We start from the raw sequence: 17,761 nt of genomic DNA, 5'->3' as shown, positions 1-17,761 counted from the left end.
TGACCTGCCAGAGGGCAGCGCCACAGCAGGACAGGTGGGTCTCAGCTGGCCTTGCTGGTCTCCTGCGGAGGCTGCTGCAGAGCCTACAGGGGCCTGTTCAGGGCGGGCCAGCCTGTTGGAAGCAGGCGGGTCTGCGTTTAGTTCTGGTTCCAGCCCTCACTCATTGTGAGGTGTTGGGTAAATCATTTCCACCCTCCAGGCCTCAGCTTCCTTATCTGTAGATGGGGCAGTCGGGGAAGATGACTCCCAGATCCCACCAGCACTCGTGACTTAAATTCTTCAAGGCAGAAGAAAAACCAAAAGTTATTAAACCTTTAGAACAGATGCGTTTCCATCACATACAAAAATGGTGTTTTTAATAGAGAATCAATAACCCCGAATGTAAAACTTGGTGTGATTGATGTATCAACAAGTGCTAGGAGGCTCTTCTCACAGCACAGTGGGAGGTTCCTTGTGAAATCTCTCTGGGCCTCTGTGTTATCAAGGGTGGCACAGGGCCTGTGTGATCTTGCCTCTGGTTCCCCAGCTCCCTGCACCCCCACCCTATATGCACGTAGCACGTAAAATGGGGTACCAGCCCCACCTGGACGGCAGGACCTGGGTTCTGAGCCCCACTCCACCCACAGGCAGCTTCTGCACAGTTCAGCTGCCATGCTGGTTCTCACGCCTCCATGTCCCTCCCCTTTCAGATCGGGTCGTGGGTCCTCATTCCCCACACATGCTCCTGGCTCCCCAGGCCTGCTGGGCTGCCTCAGCCACGATGGTTAATCACCAGCCCCAAACCTGGACCTGCTACCCTCTTCCTAGATCAATGATGGGTGGGGTGGGGGGCGTCCCATAAGCTGGAGCCTTCCCTGCCAGCTTTAGTGGCAAGAGCTAGAGAACCCATGCTCGAAGACAGAATTGAGTGGATAAGAGACAGAGGCAATGAATTACCTCTGAACTCTACAAAGGTCTTCCCAGGTGGCAGCACGGCGTCGTCCACCACATGCAGGGTTTTGGTTCCCCTGGACCACTCCTCCTCTACTCTCTGCTGATTTTGGCCACGCCACTTGCTCTCTCTGGGCTTTAGTTGTTTACCCACAAAAAAGAAAATACCTACCCCATAGTTTCGCTGTGAATATTAAAAACAGTATGGTGAGCTCTGGCTGGTGTGGCTCAGTGGACTGAGTACTGGCCTGTGAACCAAAAGGTTGCCAGTTCGATTCCCAGTCAGGGCACATGCCTGGGTTGCGGGCCAGGTCCCCAGTTGGGGGCGTGTGAGAGGCAACCATACACTGATGTTTCTCCCCCTCTCTTTCACCCTCCCTTCCCCTCTCCCTCAAAATAAATAAATAAAATCCTTTTTAAAAACCCGAAAAAATAAAAAAATAAAAATAGCATGGTGATTAGCAGAGGGAAAGGGGGTTGGGGGAGGGAGAAGAGGTAAGGGGGGTTAAATGGTGATGGAAGGAGACTTAACTCGGGGTGGTAAACACACAATATAATACACAGATGACGTATCATAGAATTGTAAGCCTGAAACCTCTACAATTTTATTAGCCAGTGTCACCCCAATACATTCTATAAATTTTCTAAAAGCCCATTTGGAAAGAAAAAGAGCGTGAGCTCCTCAGCACTTGGCACGTAAAAAGGGCTCAATATTTATGGAATGGATAAATACGTGACTTAATGAATCAGAAACTATGCTGATGTATATTCAGGACCCTTTGCGCCTCGGATCATGGGACACCGATACACCAGTTGAAAATAAAAATTCTCCCAAACAGCCATCTTTTAAAATGAATTTTGTGTTTTACTCTACAAGAACCTAGGCTGAGGTTCAGCTGGCCGTTTGGACTCCATACACAGGACAGTGGGCAGCAGCACCCTTGGTGACGTCAGCCCTGGTTGTGGCGAGCCGCCTGAATGAAGTAGCAGCCTGCAACATGAATCACTGTGAAAAAGCACAGCGTCCCATCCCCAGGAATCCTGCCGCCATTAATATTAGGATAGTCAACAGTTTATCTAGCGCTTAATCTCTTCCAAGAGCTTTACCGAGGTTGACTCACAACAGCCACGTGATTCCCGTTTGACAGATGACAAAACCGAGCACAGAGAAGTTAAATAATCGGTCTGTTTACACATCGGGAGGGTGGTGGAGCCTGTGTCCTTGCTGCGGCCGTTTGGTGCTGGAGTCTGGTGCTTAATCACAGCCCTTTAGGTACGGTCTCCACAGGGTTAGATGAGTATGCCCACATTCAAGTGTGTTTGCCCATCTGTGGGGGCAATGGAAGCCTGGGCAGTTGCCTGGTGTCTGGTTTGGAGGAAGACAACATGGGGAGAGGGAAGTTGAGTGACCATGGACACCTGTAGACAGTGGTCAGTCATGGAGATTGATGTTGGGTCTAGTTCAAGTAGTGCCGTGGGGAACAGCAGTCGTGGCTAAGGAGTGTGGGCCCTGGGAGCTGTGTAGTGCCCAGCATCTGGACCGTGCCAGGGCCATCCATGATGATAAGAGACAGACCCCTAGCTCCTGCGATGGAAGCTGAAAAGTCTGAACATTCCTTTGCTCTTTTCCTTCAATGGAAGTGACAGCTTCTCTGGTGGCCAGTGGTGGCCAGGACAGCAGCGATGGGACGGGTGTTGGCAATGATGCCCAGCATCTTACAGCCATGGTCTGGTGGCCCAGGGGCCAGTGGTGCCGATGACAGTGAAGCTGTGAGGCTCCAGAGCTGACGGAGAGGGGGGTTCGTGGAAGAAGGTCGCCTTGCCGGAGGTCCACAACCGAACGTTGGACATTGAACATTACTCACCTTCAAACTCCTGTGGGACTCTCCCCTTTCGGTTGGCCATCCTCCCTCTCTCCCCTCGTCCCCCCTCCCCAGTCTCCCCTTCTTTTTGTCAGGGCTTTTGCCAAGTTCGCCCATCTATTACAGACTTGCCTGGAACCTCTTTTCACTCCCAGGTGGCTCATCCAAGATATTTTGCTGAAAAAGATTCTCTTCTTTAGAAAAATTCTCCTGTGACTTAAGGGGGTGAGGGTGGGAGGCCAGCAAATGTTCTTGTTTCTCACGCCTCCAGTCCTCAATTGTACAGAAACCTAGTGATAACAATGCAAAGCGACAGTTTTCAAACATTTTTTTTTTTTTACCCAGCAGTGGCATGCTATTTTTTTTCCAAATATCTTATGCAGAACCCCAAGGTGTGAAAATTACACACTTACAGAAATTGGAATGAAATTCACGGAACATAAAATTAACTATTTTAAAGTGAGCAATTCAGGGGCGTTTAAAAAATTCACAGTGCTGTGCAGCCACCACCTCTCTCTAGCTCCAAAACGTTCCATCACGCCAAATCCAAAGGCGGAGCCCATCAAGAAGTTACTCCCCATTGGCCAGCCCTTGGCAACCACCAACCTGGATTCTGTCTCTCCGGATCGGCCTGTTCTGGACATTTCCTATCAGTGAGCTCACACAATAGAGGACCAGTGGTTTCCCTCACTTAGTGTAATATTTTCGAGATTCTTTGGAGTTGTAGCAGGTGTCAGAGCTTCATTCCTTTTCAGGGCTGAATAATATTCCATTGTGCAGTTAGACCACAGTTTGCTATCCATTCACCTATTGAAACATACACCCTTCTGCTCTGTTGGACCCAGAAGTGGGGCACTGAGCCACCCGCCCCCCCCCCATCCAGCTTTCCCCCTCAGGGAGCTCCTGACCCCTCTCTGAGCCCTTGAAGAAATGCTGATTTGTTGCCCCAGAAGGGTCGAACCTTGTGGCAGGGGTAAGGGGCTCCTGCAGAAGCTTTCATTTGAATGAAAGTCTGCGCCACTGAAGAAACCAAACCAAACTGGCTGCATTCATGACAAAGTGTGGCTGATTGGTAGTAACTGCAGGAATCCTGGGAGGTGGGAGCCTGCTGGGCAGAAGGGTCTCTGGACGGCTGCCCTCGGGTCCCACTCACGGGCCCCCGGGGCTCCTCCAGCCTGGGTGGGCAGGTCTGACCAGCAGCAGTCCGGCCAGCCTGCTGCTTTTAGGACTTCACGTGTTGAAACTCAAGCCACGCCCCGGTAAGTACATTCTGCACACCCCACGCTGTAAACAGGTGCCAGACTGCTGGCGTCATCCCACTTCCACAAGTTTTCTTTGTGTCTCCACAAAGAAAAGTTTTTTGGCAGGTGCCAACAGACGCCCTTTGAGCATTTCACGCCTTTCTAGAAAGCAAGGTTTGTCCCCCGCTCGCTCTATTGCGCCCTGCTTCCGGGGCGGGGCAGGACAGTCCCGCTCCCCTGGGTGTGGCCAGGTTTAGCCTGGGTCAGCGATTTCTGAAAGGAGCCCCCGCTCATGCAACAACAGGGAAAACCCCCCGTGTGGAAGGCCCCGGATGCAGCGGCCCGGGCAATGCTGACGGCAGGCTTGGGCAATCACGTGGCTCCGCACGGCCGGCTGCTGCCCAGGTATGAAGCCCAGCTGGTTGGTGTCGGTGTCAAGGGCGGAGACCAGCTGTTTGCCCAGCTGGCTGAGGTGGGTCAGTGCCTCTGAGTACACCTCCCTCGCTTCTGAATGGACGAAGAGAAAGTCCCATAGCTTGGAAAGCGACTTTGCAAAATCTCAGGCCTCCCCCGAATGTAAGTAGCTGGCAAAGCCGTCCTCTGCTCTCTGACAGCCTGACGGGGTGGTGGTTCTGGAGGCCATGGGGGAGAGTTCCAGACGCAGCCGGGCCTTCCCTTTGCAGTTCTGAAATGTGCATGCCACAGGAATAGTTTTGCTGTTTTTTTTAATCTCTTGACCCGTTTTAAAAAGCTAGTTTGGATGTTCTAATTTTCAATAAAATTATTGAGTTTAATTTGGTGAAGGAGTTTCAAAAATTAGTATTGCATTGACCCATGCGAAATCCCAGCTGCAGGTGGTTTAAGCGGGTTGGTACAAGGAAGTTACAATCATTGAGAAGGGGTAAAGATTGTAACACAACATTATTTGCTAAGGAGGCATCATTTTCCAAATGAACTTAAAAAACTAACCTGAAGTGATCAGTTGTAAATAAGTGAATATTTTTGCATTCTATAGGTGAGCCTATCATTTTGGAGGGTCCACCTTATAAACAGAAAATGACAAGAAAGGATTAAGGAATTGTGCCCTTTTGGTGAAAAGTTTAGGAGTGAGAGAATCGATCACTATGGGGACCTCACTGCCGCTTTTCTCAGTGTCGGAGCATTTTAACTGAGCCACTCAAAATACTTAACTCTCATTTCCCGGTGACTATTCAGTAGACAGAGCACACGGTGCCTACGCCGTCTGTGTTCAGCGGATGAGCACAGCAACGGGCAGGTTTGTTGTAAGTCAGTCCCCGAAGTTTTCGGAGGAGACACTGGGATGTCAGCCCTGGTGCGGAGGAAGGAGCCTTGAACTAGAAGGAAGGACGCTGTTCTATCTCAGCTTTGGCTTCCTCCGAACTGGGTCTGGGGTCAGCCCTTGGCCTTCTCCAGCCTGCTTCCTTACTGGATTAGGCTGTTAGTCTCTAAGGTCTAAACAGCTATGATTTTTTTTAAGTTTTCTGTAACTTCGTTTCTCTACCTAGAACAAGTGACAGCCTGCTTATGTTCTGGGGTCACACAGAAGTCAGCTGGGCCCCGTCAGGAGCTGTCCTGCTTCCTCTGTGAGCTGTGGGAAGCACCCTCATTACGAGGATGATTAATAAACACTGTCACTAAGTGTGCCCGATGAAATGACTCTAGTCGTCCCGGCGGCTCGCCCTGTTACACGACCACTTCTTCGCCATCTCGCCCCCACGACCCATTTTCCAAGCGAGAAAACCACTCTGCCTTCATAAAAATATGCGCAGAAGTGAAACTGATTTGATGAAACAAGTGTTTAGAGTGAAAAATATAAAAACCATATGTTGTTGAAGAGAAGTGGGTTTCACGCCTCCGGATGCTCGACACGGAGCTGCGCTGTCGCGGATGGTGGGAGCCCAGCCACGCTCCGGGTTTCCAAACTGCGCGCAATTGGAAACAGAACACGTTCCGCGGGCGGTGGCGCTCCTCGCGCTGCCTTTGGCAAACGGGCCCTCAGTCACTCTCTCTGTGTACATATGTACATATATGTGTGCACTGGCACTAACTCAGAGACGCAGTCACAAACTCGTTCTTCTGAAGTGCCTGCCAACCGCGGGGCGGGGATTCCCAACACCAGCCCGCGCTGGGACAGGAGTCTTGGGTGGCAGATCACAGACAAAAACCCTCCAAAAGCAATTGTCCTGGATGTGACTGCAGAGATAAACCTTTCCCATCCTCTGGCTTTTGAGTTTGGGGAGACAAGCAAGCAGAGAGAAGAAGCCTCAGATCTTCTTCCGTTTTACAGATGTGAATATTCTTTTGGGTTTTTTTTTTTTCCAGTCTCCTCTGATAAAATCCCCACAGACGCTGAGCACCGGGACTCGCCATGGGCAACGAGAACAGCGCCGCGGATAACCAGGTGGGTGTCAGGGAGCACCTTCCTTAATCTCCGGAGCCCCTGTCAGCTGACCCTGGCTAGGCTTTTCTTTCCAGCATCTTCTCTCTGCCCAGGAAAGAACAAGCTAGAACACAGTCTCTCTAGACACAAGTGACATGGCATATGGATCCATCTGGGCGTTTTTCATTTCATTCTCGGAATTCCCTCAAGCCCTAATTTTATAAGCCATGAAAACTAGTTTTTCTTTTCATTCTGTGCTTTTAAAAATTGATATAATGAGAGTCTGGCACATTTCCCCTGGATTGTGTCCCAGTTCCCGCCCCACCCCCCGCCCCCGTCAACATATAGGGATATGGCAGAGAAGGTTAAAAGTAAAAACTTTTGCACACTCCTCCTCAAAATTGAGTTAAGGCCCTTAAAGAGCGATTTTTAAATCTATCAGTGTTGAGCAGATTAAATGTGAATTATTGTTTCCAGGTTAGGTAAGGTTTTCACAATTGAGGAATGGACTCTGCTTAATTGTGCAAACAACTGGGATATTATAGTCAGATTTTAGTTATCCATGTTAAGTTTGAATTATTTTAAAAGATATTATTTATTTATTTATAGAGAGGGGGAAGAGGAAAGGAAAGGGAGAGAAACATCAATGTAACATTGATTGGTTGTCGTTCTTTCTTTTTTTTGAGATTATTTATTTATTTATGTTTAGAGAGAGGGCCAGGGAAAAAGAAAGAAAGGAAGGAAACATCAGTGTGTGGTTGCCTTGCACCCCCCTCCTGGGGACCTGGCCCGCAACCCAGGCACGTGCCCTGACTGGGGATTGAACCAGTGATATTTGCTACACAGGCTGGCGTTCAATCCACTGAGCCACGCCAGCCAGAGTGATTGGTTGTCTTTTACATGCGCCCCGACTGGGCCCCAGCTGGGGACCAAACCTGCAACCCAGGCATGTGCCCTGACCAGAAATCAAACCTGCAACCTTTTGCTTTGTGGAACAATGCCCAACCAACTGAGCCACACTGGTCAGGGCTTAAGTTTGAAATATTTAAATCGATGCCCTGGTGAACAAAAGCAAGGAGACACTTTCCCATTTATCTCACACATAGTGGAACTTTTGGCCTAATGGTATTCAGTTCTTTGAATAAGAAAACTGGATATAAGCATTATTCGATTTGTTTCCCCTCTGCCTTCATCTCCCATACAATCTTCTTTTCTTAAGCAGGAAAACAAAGAATCATTAAAAGAACAGGAGCAAACCCCAGGCTTCAGGGGCAGGCAAGACACAGTAACTGTGTTAAATGACTAGGTGGGAGACAATGGGGAGGGGTAAGGACTGTGGCAAACAGGAGGGTCCCTGTCCAGCTGTCTCAAGGGACAGCCACCACCCACTCCTGCTGATAGGTGTCACGTGGGAATGTGAGACTCTGTTACAAGGTCTTCCCAGTTCTTCAAGGGAAGTCAGAACCCACATTTTTCCCCATGAACTCTTTAAGATTTTATAATTAAACTTATAAGTCTGAGATAATAGGTGTGCATGTTGTTATCAGAAATAATACAGAGAAATCTCATGTACCCTCTACCTACTTTTGTTTTGCCCTTTGTCTAGTAACACCAAAGGGTTACATCCTGTAAAACCATAGTATCACAGCCCAGATACCGACATTGATAAAGTCAACACATAGAACATTTGTGGCACCAGGAGGGCCCCCTGTTGCCCCTGTGGCCCCACCCACCTCCCTCTTACCCCTCATTTCTCCCCCCACCCCGGCAACTTCCAATTTGTTCTCTATCTATTCCATAATTCTAACACTTGAGAATGTTACGTAGATGGACGGAACCATGTGGTACAGGACCTTTGCGAACTGGCTGGTTTCACTCAGCACAAGTTCCTCGAATCCATCCAGGTGGTTGCGTGTGTCCAGTTTGCTCCTTTTTACTGCTGAGTAGCATTCATGGTACAGAGGTGCGGCCGCTGGGGGAAGCTTCCACTCATGGAAGGACACCTGGGTTATTTCCAGTTGGAGGCCATTACAAATAAAGCTGCAATGAAAATTTATATACGTGGGGTGTGTGTGTGTGTGTGTGTGTGTGTGTGTAACACATGTTTTCATTTCTCCAAGTTAAATGCCCAAGAGTGCCATTGCTGGGCCATAGGGTGGTTGCAGGTTTCATTTTACACAGAACTGCCAAACCGTTTTTCTAGAATCACTGTACCCTTTTACATTCCTGTGGGCGGGCAGGCGGCGTAGGAGCGACCCAGTCCCTCCGCCATCATTCGGTCAGCATCTGGTACCGCCATTCTGACATTGTGTGTGGTTTTAATCTGCATTTCTCTGCCAAGTGATGATGTGGAACATCGTTAATGTGCTTATTGCCATCTGTATATCCTCTTTGGTGAAGTATCTCTTCATATTTTTGCCCTAACTGCCTTTTCTTACTGCCTTTATTTATTTATTTTTTACTGTTGAGTTTTGAGAGTTCTTTATATAGTCTAGATACTAATCCTGAGTCAGGTTGTGGTTTGCGAATATTTTCTCCCAGCCTCACTTGTCTTTTGCTTTTACAGGACAAAAGTTTTCATGAGGTACAGTTTATCAGTTTTTCCTTTGATGGATAGTGCTTTCCATTTCAAACCTAAGAATTCTTTGTCTAGCCTTATGTCCTGAAAATTTTTCTTTTTTTTCTAGAAATTTTGTACTTTTACATTTTATACTTCAATCCATAATCCATTTTGAGTTAATTTTTGTGTAAGGTGTGAGATCTAGGTGGAGGTTCCTTTTTCTGTGTTTTTTTTTGTGTTTTGCCTATGGATATCCATTCTCTCCAGTACCATGTGTTGAAAATCCTCACCTTTCTCTGTTGAAAATACTCTCCTTTTTCCATTGAACTGCTTTTGTACCTTCATCAAAAAACCAGTTGGTTATATTTGCGTGGGTCTACTTCTGGGTTCTCCCTTGTTTCATTGATCTGTGCGCGTCCTTCTGCTGATCCCACGCAGCCTTGATGATTGCCGCTACATGGTAAGTCTTGAAATCAGGTAACGACTCCTTCCACCTTATTACTTTTCAAAATCGCTTTAGCTATTCTGGGACCTATGGCTATCCATGTAGATTTTAGGATAAGCTTGTCTACGTCTACACAATTCTTTGCTGGGGTCTTGATAAGAATTATATTAGAACTAGAGCTCAATTTGTGGGGAATTGGTATCTTTACTATGTTCAGCCTTCCGGTCCATTTATTTAGGTCTTCTTTGACTTACTTCATCATCATTTCATAATTTTCGGCATGCCGATCCTGCTTATATTTTAAGTTTACGCTGAGTGTTTTCTTTTCTCTGCAGTGATTGTCAATGGCAATGTGATTTTAGTGTTGGCTTCCACACGCTCATTGTCAGTGTGCTGATTTTTGCATGTCGAGCTTGTCTCCTGTGACTTTGCTGAACTCATTTGTTAAGACTGAAAGGTTGTTAATACATTGCTCGGGATTTCCTATGTAGACAATTCTGGTATTTGCAAATAGGAAGAGTTGTATTTCTTCTTTTTAATTTGTATGCTGTATGTTTCTTTTTCTTGCCTGATTACAGTGGCTAGGAATTCCAAAACCACGTTCACTGAGAATGGTCAGAGTGGCTATCCTTGCCTTGTTCTCTGTCTTCGGGGGGAAAACATTCAGTCTTTCCCTGCTAAGGAAGATATTGGCTATAGGTTTCTTGTAAGTTCTCTTTACCAAGTTAAGGAAATTCCCCTGTAGCCCCAGTTTGCTGAGGATGTTTATTGTGATTGGGATATTTTCAAATGCTTTTTCTGTATCAATTGATGTCACTATAGGATCTTTCTTCTGGCCTGTTGATAGGTTAGGTCGCACTAATTGAGTTCGGAGTGTTGGACCAGCCCTGCATACCTGGAATAAGTCCCACTTGGTCATGGTGTATGATTTTTTTTAAACATTGTTAGATTTGGTTTGGTCACAGCTTATGGAGAATGTTTACATTTAACTTCATGAGAAATATTGCTCTGTAGTTTTCTTTTTGGGGGTCTGGTCCTAGTGTCAGGGTGATACTAGTCTCACAAAATGGGAAATTCTCTCCTCTTTTCTAGAAGAGATGGTATAAAGAAATCTTACAATTTTTAAAATGCTGGCAACCAATTTCAATTATTTTTCAATACTCTGTGGGGAAAAAAAAAGTTCCTGCTGGCTGGGTTTGGTTCTTGTCTTAACTGTGTAATCTGGATTTAAAAGAATGCTCTGTTGGATCTGAGAGCGGAGAAGGGCGTGGCCACTGGCTGAGGCCCTCCAGGTGCAGACACAGTCCAGGGTGCCAGACTCCGATTCTGGCCTTTAGCCCTGCTCACCTACGAATGAAGCAACTCACGTTTGGCCCCTTCCCTAAGGTCTTCCCAATCTATTTGGGCCCCAAACCCTCTGCAGGTTCCACTACTGGCTACAAACAGGACAATGCAGTGCTTCTCACGGGGGGGGGGAGAGGGGTGATTTTGTGCTCCCCGGGGAGCATTTGGCGATGTCCGAAGACATTTTTGGTGTCACGGCTCCAGAGTGGAGATGTTACCGGTACCTAGTCGGCAGAGGCCAGGAATGCTGCTGAATGTTCTCACTGCGCAGGGCAGCCTCACCACAAAGAACTGCCCACCCCAAAATGTCAAAGGTGCTGAGGTTAAGACACCCTAGAATGGAGGAACGTTTGCCTTGCCTGCTTCAGGAGAACTCCTGGGGGCAGGGGCTGGCCTTCTCCAACCTAAGAGGAATTTCTGCCTGAACACAAAGTTTCAAATAGCTTACATTTTTTTCTCTCCATTATCTTTACTAAAATCACGCTGCCCAGAATTACTTAGGGTAGACTCATAGGAATGGAATTCTTGCGTCAAAGGAAACGTAAGCATCTCTTGTTCTCTGTCTCTATCTCTCCCTCTCTTTCTACATCTACATCTCTACATCTGCAGCCGAAATGCTTTTCTGAAAGGTAACTCTTATTTATACTCCTCTTATTAGGGTAGGGAGCCCATCTCACTCTATCCTTGCAAGCCATGCATAGTTTAGTCTCTGCTGATCAGGAAAATTCTGGGAAGTTTAAGGACCCTCGCCACACTCTACCTATCCCCCCAGCTCCACCCCTCTCCTGCGTCCTGAGTCCCTGGCCTCCTGGAGCAGACAGGAGGAGGTTTCCTGGCACTGCAAGTTTTCACATCTCCAACCTCAGCCTGAACCAGTGGGCATCCGGGGGCTGCCTTTAGCCTTCCAGGATCAACACTGGGCTTCCCTTCCACAGAGGAGCAAGTGGAATGAAGTACCTTTGGCAGAGGACTCAGGGATCCCCGCTCGGGCTGGGGCCCCAGACCCACCTTTCCACTGTCTCCTGGGTGTCTGTACCTGGATGATGCACAGTCACCCCAGGCTCCTCAAGCCTGAGCTCAGCTGCCCTCCCTGGTCCTTTCCTCCTGGGTGCCATGATCTACCCTATCTTCCATGACAGAAACCTGGGGCCACCTCCGGCTCCACCCACTCCCATTCTCTACATTGATTTAGTAAGTAATCAAGTAACTATTGGCCTCACCATCTAGTCTTCTGAATTGCTGTTTGATTAGGACTTCTTCTTTGATTGGGAGAAACAGAAGCCCATCTGCAATGAGCAGAAGCAGAGAAGGCTTGTTTGGCTCATTGGATTAAGAAGTCCACAGAGGGGTCAAGCTGCAAGAGTCACTGACTCCAGAGGTTGCAGAGATGACTCTAGAGACCTGTCCCCTCTGGGTTCTGTTCTGCTTCCCTCCACAGTGCCTAGGGCTCTGGGAGGTGCGCTCGGCCTGCCGGCAGCTCCAGGTTCCTGAGCTCCTTCCCCCTGATGGGCCAGCCCCCAATCTGCCCCCTCTATGGAACCTTGACTGGCTGGGATTGTCATGTATGTGCCTTTTCGGGGATCCGTCACTGTGCCCTGGAATGTAGGCCGCAGGATGAGCCATGCACCCACCCCTGCCGGGGAAAGGTGGGCCCAGGATGATGACTGCCCACCCATATTGCTGGACTCATGTTCTCAAAAGACAACCATGTAGCCCATACTCATTGTTCTGTTGTTTTCTAGCATGTTCCTCTTCTCCACCCCGCTGTCACAACCCTGTCACCTCACACCTGAATCTTCACTAACACTGCAGACTGGTTCCTCTGCCTCCCCACTCCCCACCCCTCCATGCCCACACCCTCTCTGTGAGGCCCCTTCTCTATGGCAATGCACTTGGAGGTCCCTGTGTGCTGCTTACAAATAGACTTTTGGAAGGACAGATGAGGTCTGAAGGAATCTTCCATTCGCAGACTAAGGACTGGGCACTGGGGACCAGCCACATGACCAGGGCAAAGGAAGAGGAACACGTCTACCCCATGCTGGCTCTGGCCTTCTCCATGTACCCTCGGGTTGCAGGTTCCTCTCCTTCTGTTGTCTGATTCCCCTGTAGTTGCGGGCGGAGGGGGAGCACACCCAGCAGGTTAGGCCTGGGACTAGAAACTGCCAAGACTGCCGCTCCAGTCCTGCGGGGGATACCGTTCTCTGTGCCCGTCCTAACGGCGAGACCCCTTTGCGTTCAGCAACGGGACCTCAGCTTGCCCAGCGTCATCCTGTGGCCTCCAAACCATGGGCCTCCGCAGGTCCTGGGGCGTGTGCTCTGCGTGGTCTGCTTTTCAGCCGCCCCCAACATCTAGATGGCCTTTTATCTTTTCTCCTCCCCTCACTGCCTCCCGCTAGCCACCCCGAATATGTTACACAACATAATCGAATCTGCCATACGTGTTTAGGTTTCTTACAAACAACACGTTGGTGAGCCCACCCAAGGGTGGGCTCAGCTGATTTGTGGTGAGTTGCTGAACCGGGCTTACGTTCTCAATGTAACGCAGACACTGGGAGCCAAAACTAACCCTTCCAAACCCTTCTACTTGGACTTCCCTTGTCCTGGAGTGAGGCTGGGGGTGGGGTGGTGGCCCCCCTTTGTGGGTAGGCAAACTGATGTGTCGTAAAAGAGGTTGGGTTCCCGATCAGTTGTCAGCGTGGTTGTGCGCGAACACAGCTGGCTGAGTCCCACAGCTTAGCGCTGCCCCGGGTGTTGGCTGTTGACCGGGAGGAGGGCAACCTGGGAGCTTTGCAACCATTTCATCCCGGAGAGGCTGTCGAGCTCCAGGTACGAGGTATGCTTGGGGGATGGTCAGAGTGAGGCCTCCTGCTCTGGAATCCCATCACACTCAAGTGACGTGTGCTTTACTTTAAGAAAAGAGCCGCCCCCTCCCACCCCCAGAGGTGGCCGCCAGGCGGGTCTGCCTGGTGCCCTTGTGTCTCTGCACGTCCCATCAGACACATGCTGGAGGTTGTGAAATAACTGTTGTGCTGAGCCTGGTGAAGCCCTTTGGTGTGTGTGATTCCATCTGATTCTTGCCATACTCCCAGGAGGTGGGCAGGCCCAGGCTCATCACTCCTGTTTCCTAGACAAGCACAGGCTGGGAAGGCTGACCCCCTACATCACCTGGGTGAGTGGAGGAGTGAGCTGGAGACCCTGGTCTCCAACTAGCCTCGAGAGCTCCTGGGCCAGTGGTGTTGCCTAGCTGGGGACTTCCCACAGCAGTTGGCAGCAGAGCTCACGGTCTCAGTGACGAATTTGCATGTCCTGAGGAGGGCGTGGTGTATTATTCACTTGATGAAGTCTTGGAGCCCTTGATGGGTGGCAGGTGCTGGTTTAGGTGCTGGGGACCCAGAGCAGAACCAAACACACCAGGTCCCTGGCTTGCGGAACTTGCGTCCAGTGGGGAGTCAGCAAGGAAACCCTTGAACAGACACGCCAACAAGTAAATAAAACGTTTCTTTATTTAAAACTGTAAGGAATGCTTTTCATGCACCAGGCACTATTCTAGCATGTGAGATCCAGCAGTGAATAATTTAGCCTTAATCTGCTCCGGTGCAGCTTCCCTCCCATATGGAGCAACAGACAGGGAGCTGGCAGGCAAACAAACACAGAGTAACATTGCCGGCAGAAACGGGGGGGGGGGGGGCTCTTCTTTCTTTAGTGTCATACAATAAACAATAGAAAACTCATCGTCTTAACAATTTTTAAGTGCACAGCGGCGTTCAGCCCTCAAGCTCGTCCATGTAGCAGCAGGTGTCAGACTTCCTTCCTCTTTCAGGCTCGATACTGTTCCATCATATATCCCACCTTTTACTCATTTATTCACCCACTGAGGGACACTGGGGTGGCTTCCACCTTTTAGAAACCGTAAAAAGTGCCGCTCTGATCATGGGTGTACAAGTATCTGCTTGAGGCCCTGTTTTCAAACCTCTTGGAGACGTATCTGAAATTGGAATTGCTTGTATGTTAATTCTACATTTAACTTTTTTATGAATCTCCAAACCATTTTCTGCAGGCTGGTCTATTTTACATTTCCGGCAGCTATTTCCCCACATCTTTGCCAATGCTTGCGATTATTGTTTTTTCATACAATAGCTGTCCTAATGGGCGTGATGTGGTAACTCATTGTGCTTTTGACTTGCATTCCCCTAATGATTAGTGATGTTGAGCATATTTTCATGTGTTTGTTGGCCATTTGTGTATCTTTGAAGACATGTTTATTCAACTCCTTTGTCCATTTTCTTTTAATTAAAAACAATTTTTTCCTTTTGTTGATTCTAGAGAGAGGGGAAGGGAGGGAGAAAGAGAGGGAGAGAAACATTGACATGCAAGAGATACATCAATAGGTTGCCGCTTGCACGCCCCCAACGGGAGACCTGGCCCACAACCCAGGCTTGTGCCCTGACTGGGAATCGAACCAGTGACCTTTCAATTTGCAGGCTGGCTCTTAGTCCACTGAGCCACACCAGCACTCACCTCTACCTTCAATTCTTTGCGGCATATACCTAGAAGTGGAATTGCTGAATCATACGATAATTCTAAGTTTAACTTATATATATGATCAGTAAAAAAATCTTTTTAAAAGCAATTCCATTGTCTGGATATTTCTGTATTTAGAGTCCAGAAAAAAAATTTTTCAACTAAAAAAAAAAACTGTGGTCAATGCTATGAAGCAAGAAGACAGGGGCAAGGACACCCGAGCTGGCCCTGGGTGTCAGGGAAAGCTCTCCCGGGGGGCTGCTGCTGGAGCTCAGAGCTGAAGGATAAGTGGGAGATGGGATCAGAAGGATGGAGAGCAGGTGGCTGTGCACACCCACTCCCCAACCCCCAGGCCTTGTAGGGGCAGCTTGGGCCCGAGGTTCACTCCTGAAGGCAACCTCAGCACAGGGACCACCACAGTGGGGTGGAAATCACTGACAGCCAAAGAACGGAGGGCCAGGAGGGCCCGAGAACTGGTGCTCCATGAACCTGGGATCTGGGTCCCCCCAGAGCATGCCTGTGCACGTTCCCGCAGGCTGAGGCTGGCCGTGGCTCAGGTGCTGTGTGACCATTATTTTGCTGGATAGATAAATGGCCCGTAGGTATGTGCCTGTGTTGTTTAAAGGTTTGGGGCCCCCCGTTTAACTTGGGGGTAGTTTCTCCAGTTTCCGAGGAACCGAAGGAACCCAGCATTTACACAGCATTAGGCTAGCAGTGCTAAAGCCAGCATCTTCTCATATTCTTCCGGCAGTACATGGGTAACTGGGATGATTTAACTGCACTTAATGAGAAAGAAACCGAGGGAAGAGACCATGAAACAGCAGAAGCTCAATGTTCGTAACAATGGGGAGCTTCTTTATTGTCACGTCTGGTCGCCCGGCCCAGAGGGTTGGTGCCACTTTTCACTGTAATGATTATGGCAGTTTGTGACCTTCATGGGTCCCGGTGGCCGGGAACATCTTCGGAAGAATCTGATTAACTGCTTTAGCTCTAAGCGGAGGTTGCCACTGGGGCTCTTAGTGAGTTTTGAGTCAGTTTCTTCTTTGTAATAATAACTAGTATTGATGAGTATCCACTGTGGTCTAGCCTTGTGCGAAGTGCTTCTCGTGTAGTAGTTTATTTGACCTTGAAAGCATCCCTGTGATTATGATCCCCATTTTCTGGATATAGCGCTGGAGGCTAGAGCCCAAAGGCTTACAGCTAAATGAGTGGCAACGCTTGGCTTCTAACCACTACCCGTGGCTTCCTGCGCTCTCCATGAATCAAGCCTCGTGATGTTCTAGCATCAAAATGAGTGCAGGAGGAATCCCAGAGGGGCACAAAGTAAGGCTTATGTCTGTACTGCAAGTGTAATCAAGTACGAACCACAGTACATTATAGGCCATCCTGACAAACTCAACTCTTCATATAAAGAGACTTTCTTCTCTACTTGCACAGTTTTTTGCCACGTTGACAAGTCGTTCCTGTTGCCCACCGAGGCAGGCAGGCCAAGGACTGCGGTTCCCATTAGCTAAATAAAGAGGCTCCAAGAGGTGAAGGGATTTGGGTTTTCTGAGCTGGTCCAGCCCTCTGTAAATTACATGGCTGCTAAAACACTAAACATACATTAATATTGAGCTGTGTGTTTCGAGTCTCAAAGGTTTTGCTTTCCCCACAGATTAAAGAGGTCAGGCCAGGTCAACTCTGGCTTCTGCGGGGCCCCTGGGTCCTTTCGGGGGAACTCCTACCCCGCTACCCAGGTGCTAAGGCGGCAGGGAAAGCAGGTGTCGTTTATTGAATGTGTGTCTGTCAATCACTCACTAAACTGTAAGTTCCAGGAGGGCAGGAACTGTCCTTCTTTTTTATTTTTTTATTTGGGAATATTTTCAGGTTCACAGAAAAGTTGCGCAGATAGCACAGAAGATTCCCACTTAGGCTGAGCTGAGCTTTCCCTGAGCGCCACGCCTCACACCCTGTCTTTTTAACTTCCATGTCCACCTGGAACCAACACTGAGCCCTTCCTGGACACAAGGCAGAATTATCAAATCCCACTGCAAACTGAGTTTCCTCCTGTTCTCCCTCTTTTAAGGGAACAGCGGCGATTCCTTCACACCCAGTTCTCTCTGGCTCCAGAGCTGTTCATTTCTCCACCGAGCCACATCAGAAACCATTTTGTTTGGGGAAGCCTAAAATTCCACCCTCGGGGCCTCCTCCTTTTTGGCCCGACCGGGTGCCTGCCAGGGGAGACTTGAGGCTGGGGTGTGCCCCGCTGCCAGCGTGGGTGAGCTGCTTCCATCTGTGGTTTTTGCCTTGGAGGTGAAGAAATGTTTGGGACAGTCTAGCGGAGCTGGTGCCTTTGCCCTCCGGGGACGGGGAAGAGGGGCGCCGCACAGAGCATGTGCTCCTCCTCCCTATTTGGGGGCCTGGCAGTTGCTTCTGAAATCCGACTCCTAATGCCAGGGGGATGACCTTTGGTCC

The 17,761-nt window shown here is 49.0% G+C and overlaps 1 protein-coding gene across 16 annotated transcripts in view; it reads left to right on the top strand.

The window, feature by feature from the left end:
• The window catches only part of TACC2 (transforming acidic coiled-coil containing protein 2), a 175,165-nt gene that overhangs the window by 9,586 nt on the left and 147,818 nt on the right, over positions 1-17,761 (top strand). For 13 of the 16 annotated variants that reach the window (XM_045191313.3, XM_045191308.3, XM_045191312.3 and 10 more), the window contains exons 1-2: positions 4,447-4,609; positions 6,377-6,455. In XM_045191313.3, coding sequence (XP_045047248.2) covers positions 6,423-6,455 — 33 coding nt within the window. In that variant the 5' untranslated portion in view covers positions 4,447-4,609; positions 6,377-6,422. The other 3 variants (XM_045191303.3, XM_053923123.2, XM_045191304.3) reach the window with 2 other exon arrangements.

The sequence above is a fragment of the Desmodus rotundus genome, chromosome 4 (assembly GCF_022682495.2).
Source record: "Desmodus rotundus isolate HL8 chromosome 4, HLdesRot8A.1, whole genome shotgun sequence".
Taxonomy (NCBI): domain Eukaryota; kingdom Metazoa; phylum Chordata; class Mammalia; order Chiroptera; family Phyllostomidae; genus Desmodus; species Desmodus rotundus.
The sequence above is the reverse complement of the archived record's forward strand: the minus strand, read 5'-3'. Positions and strand labels throughout refer to the sequence as shown.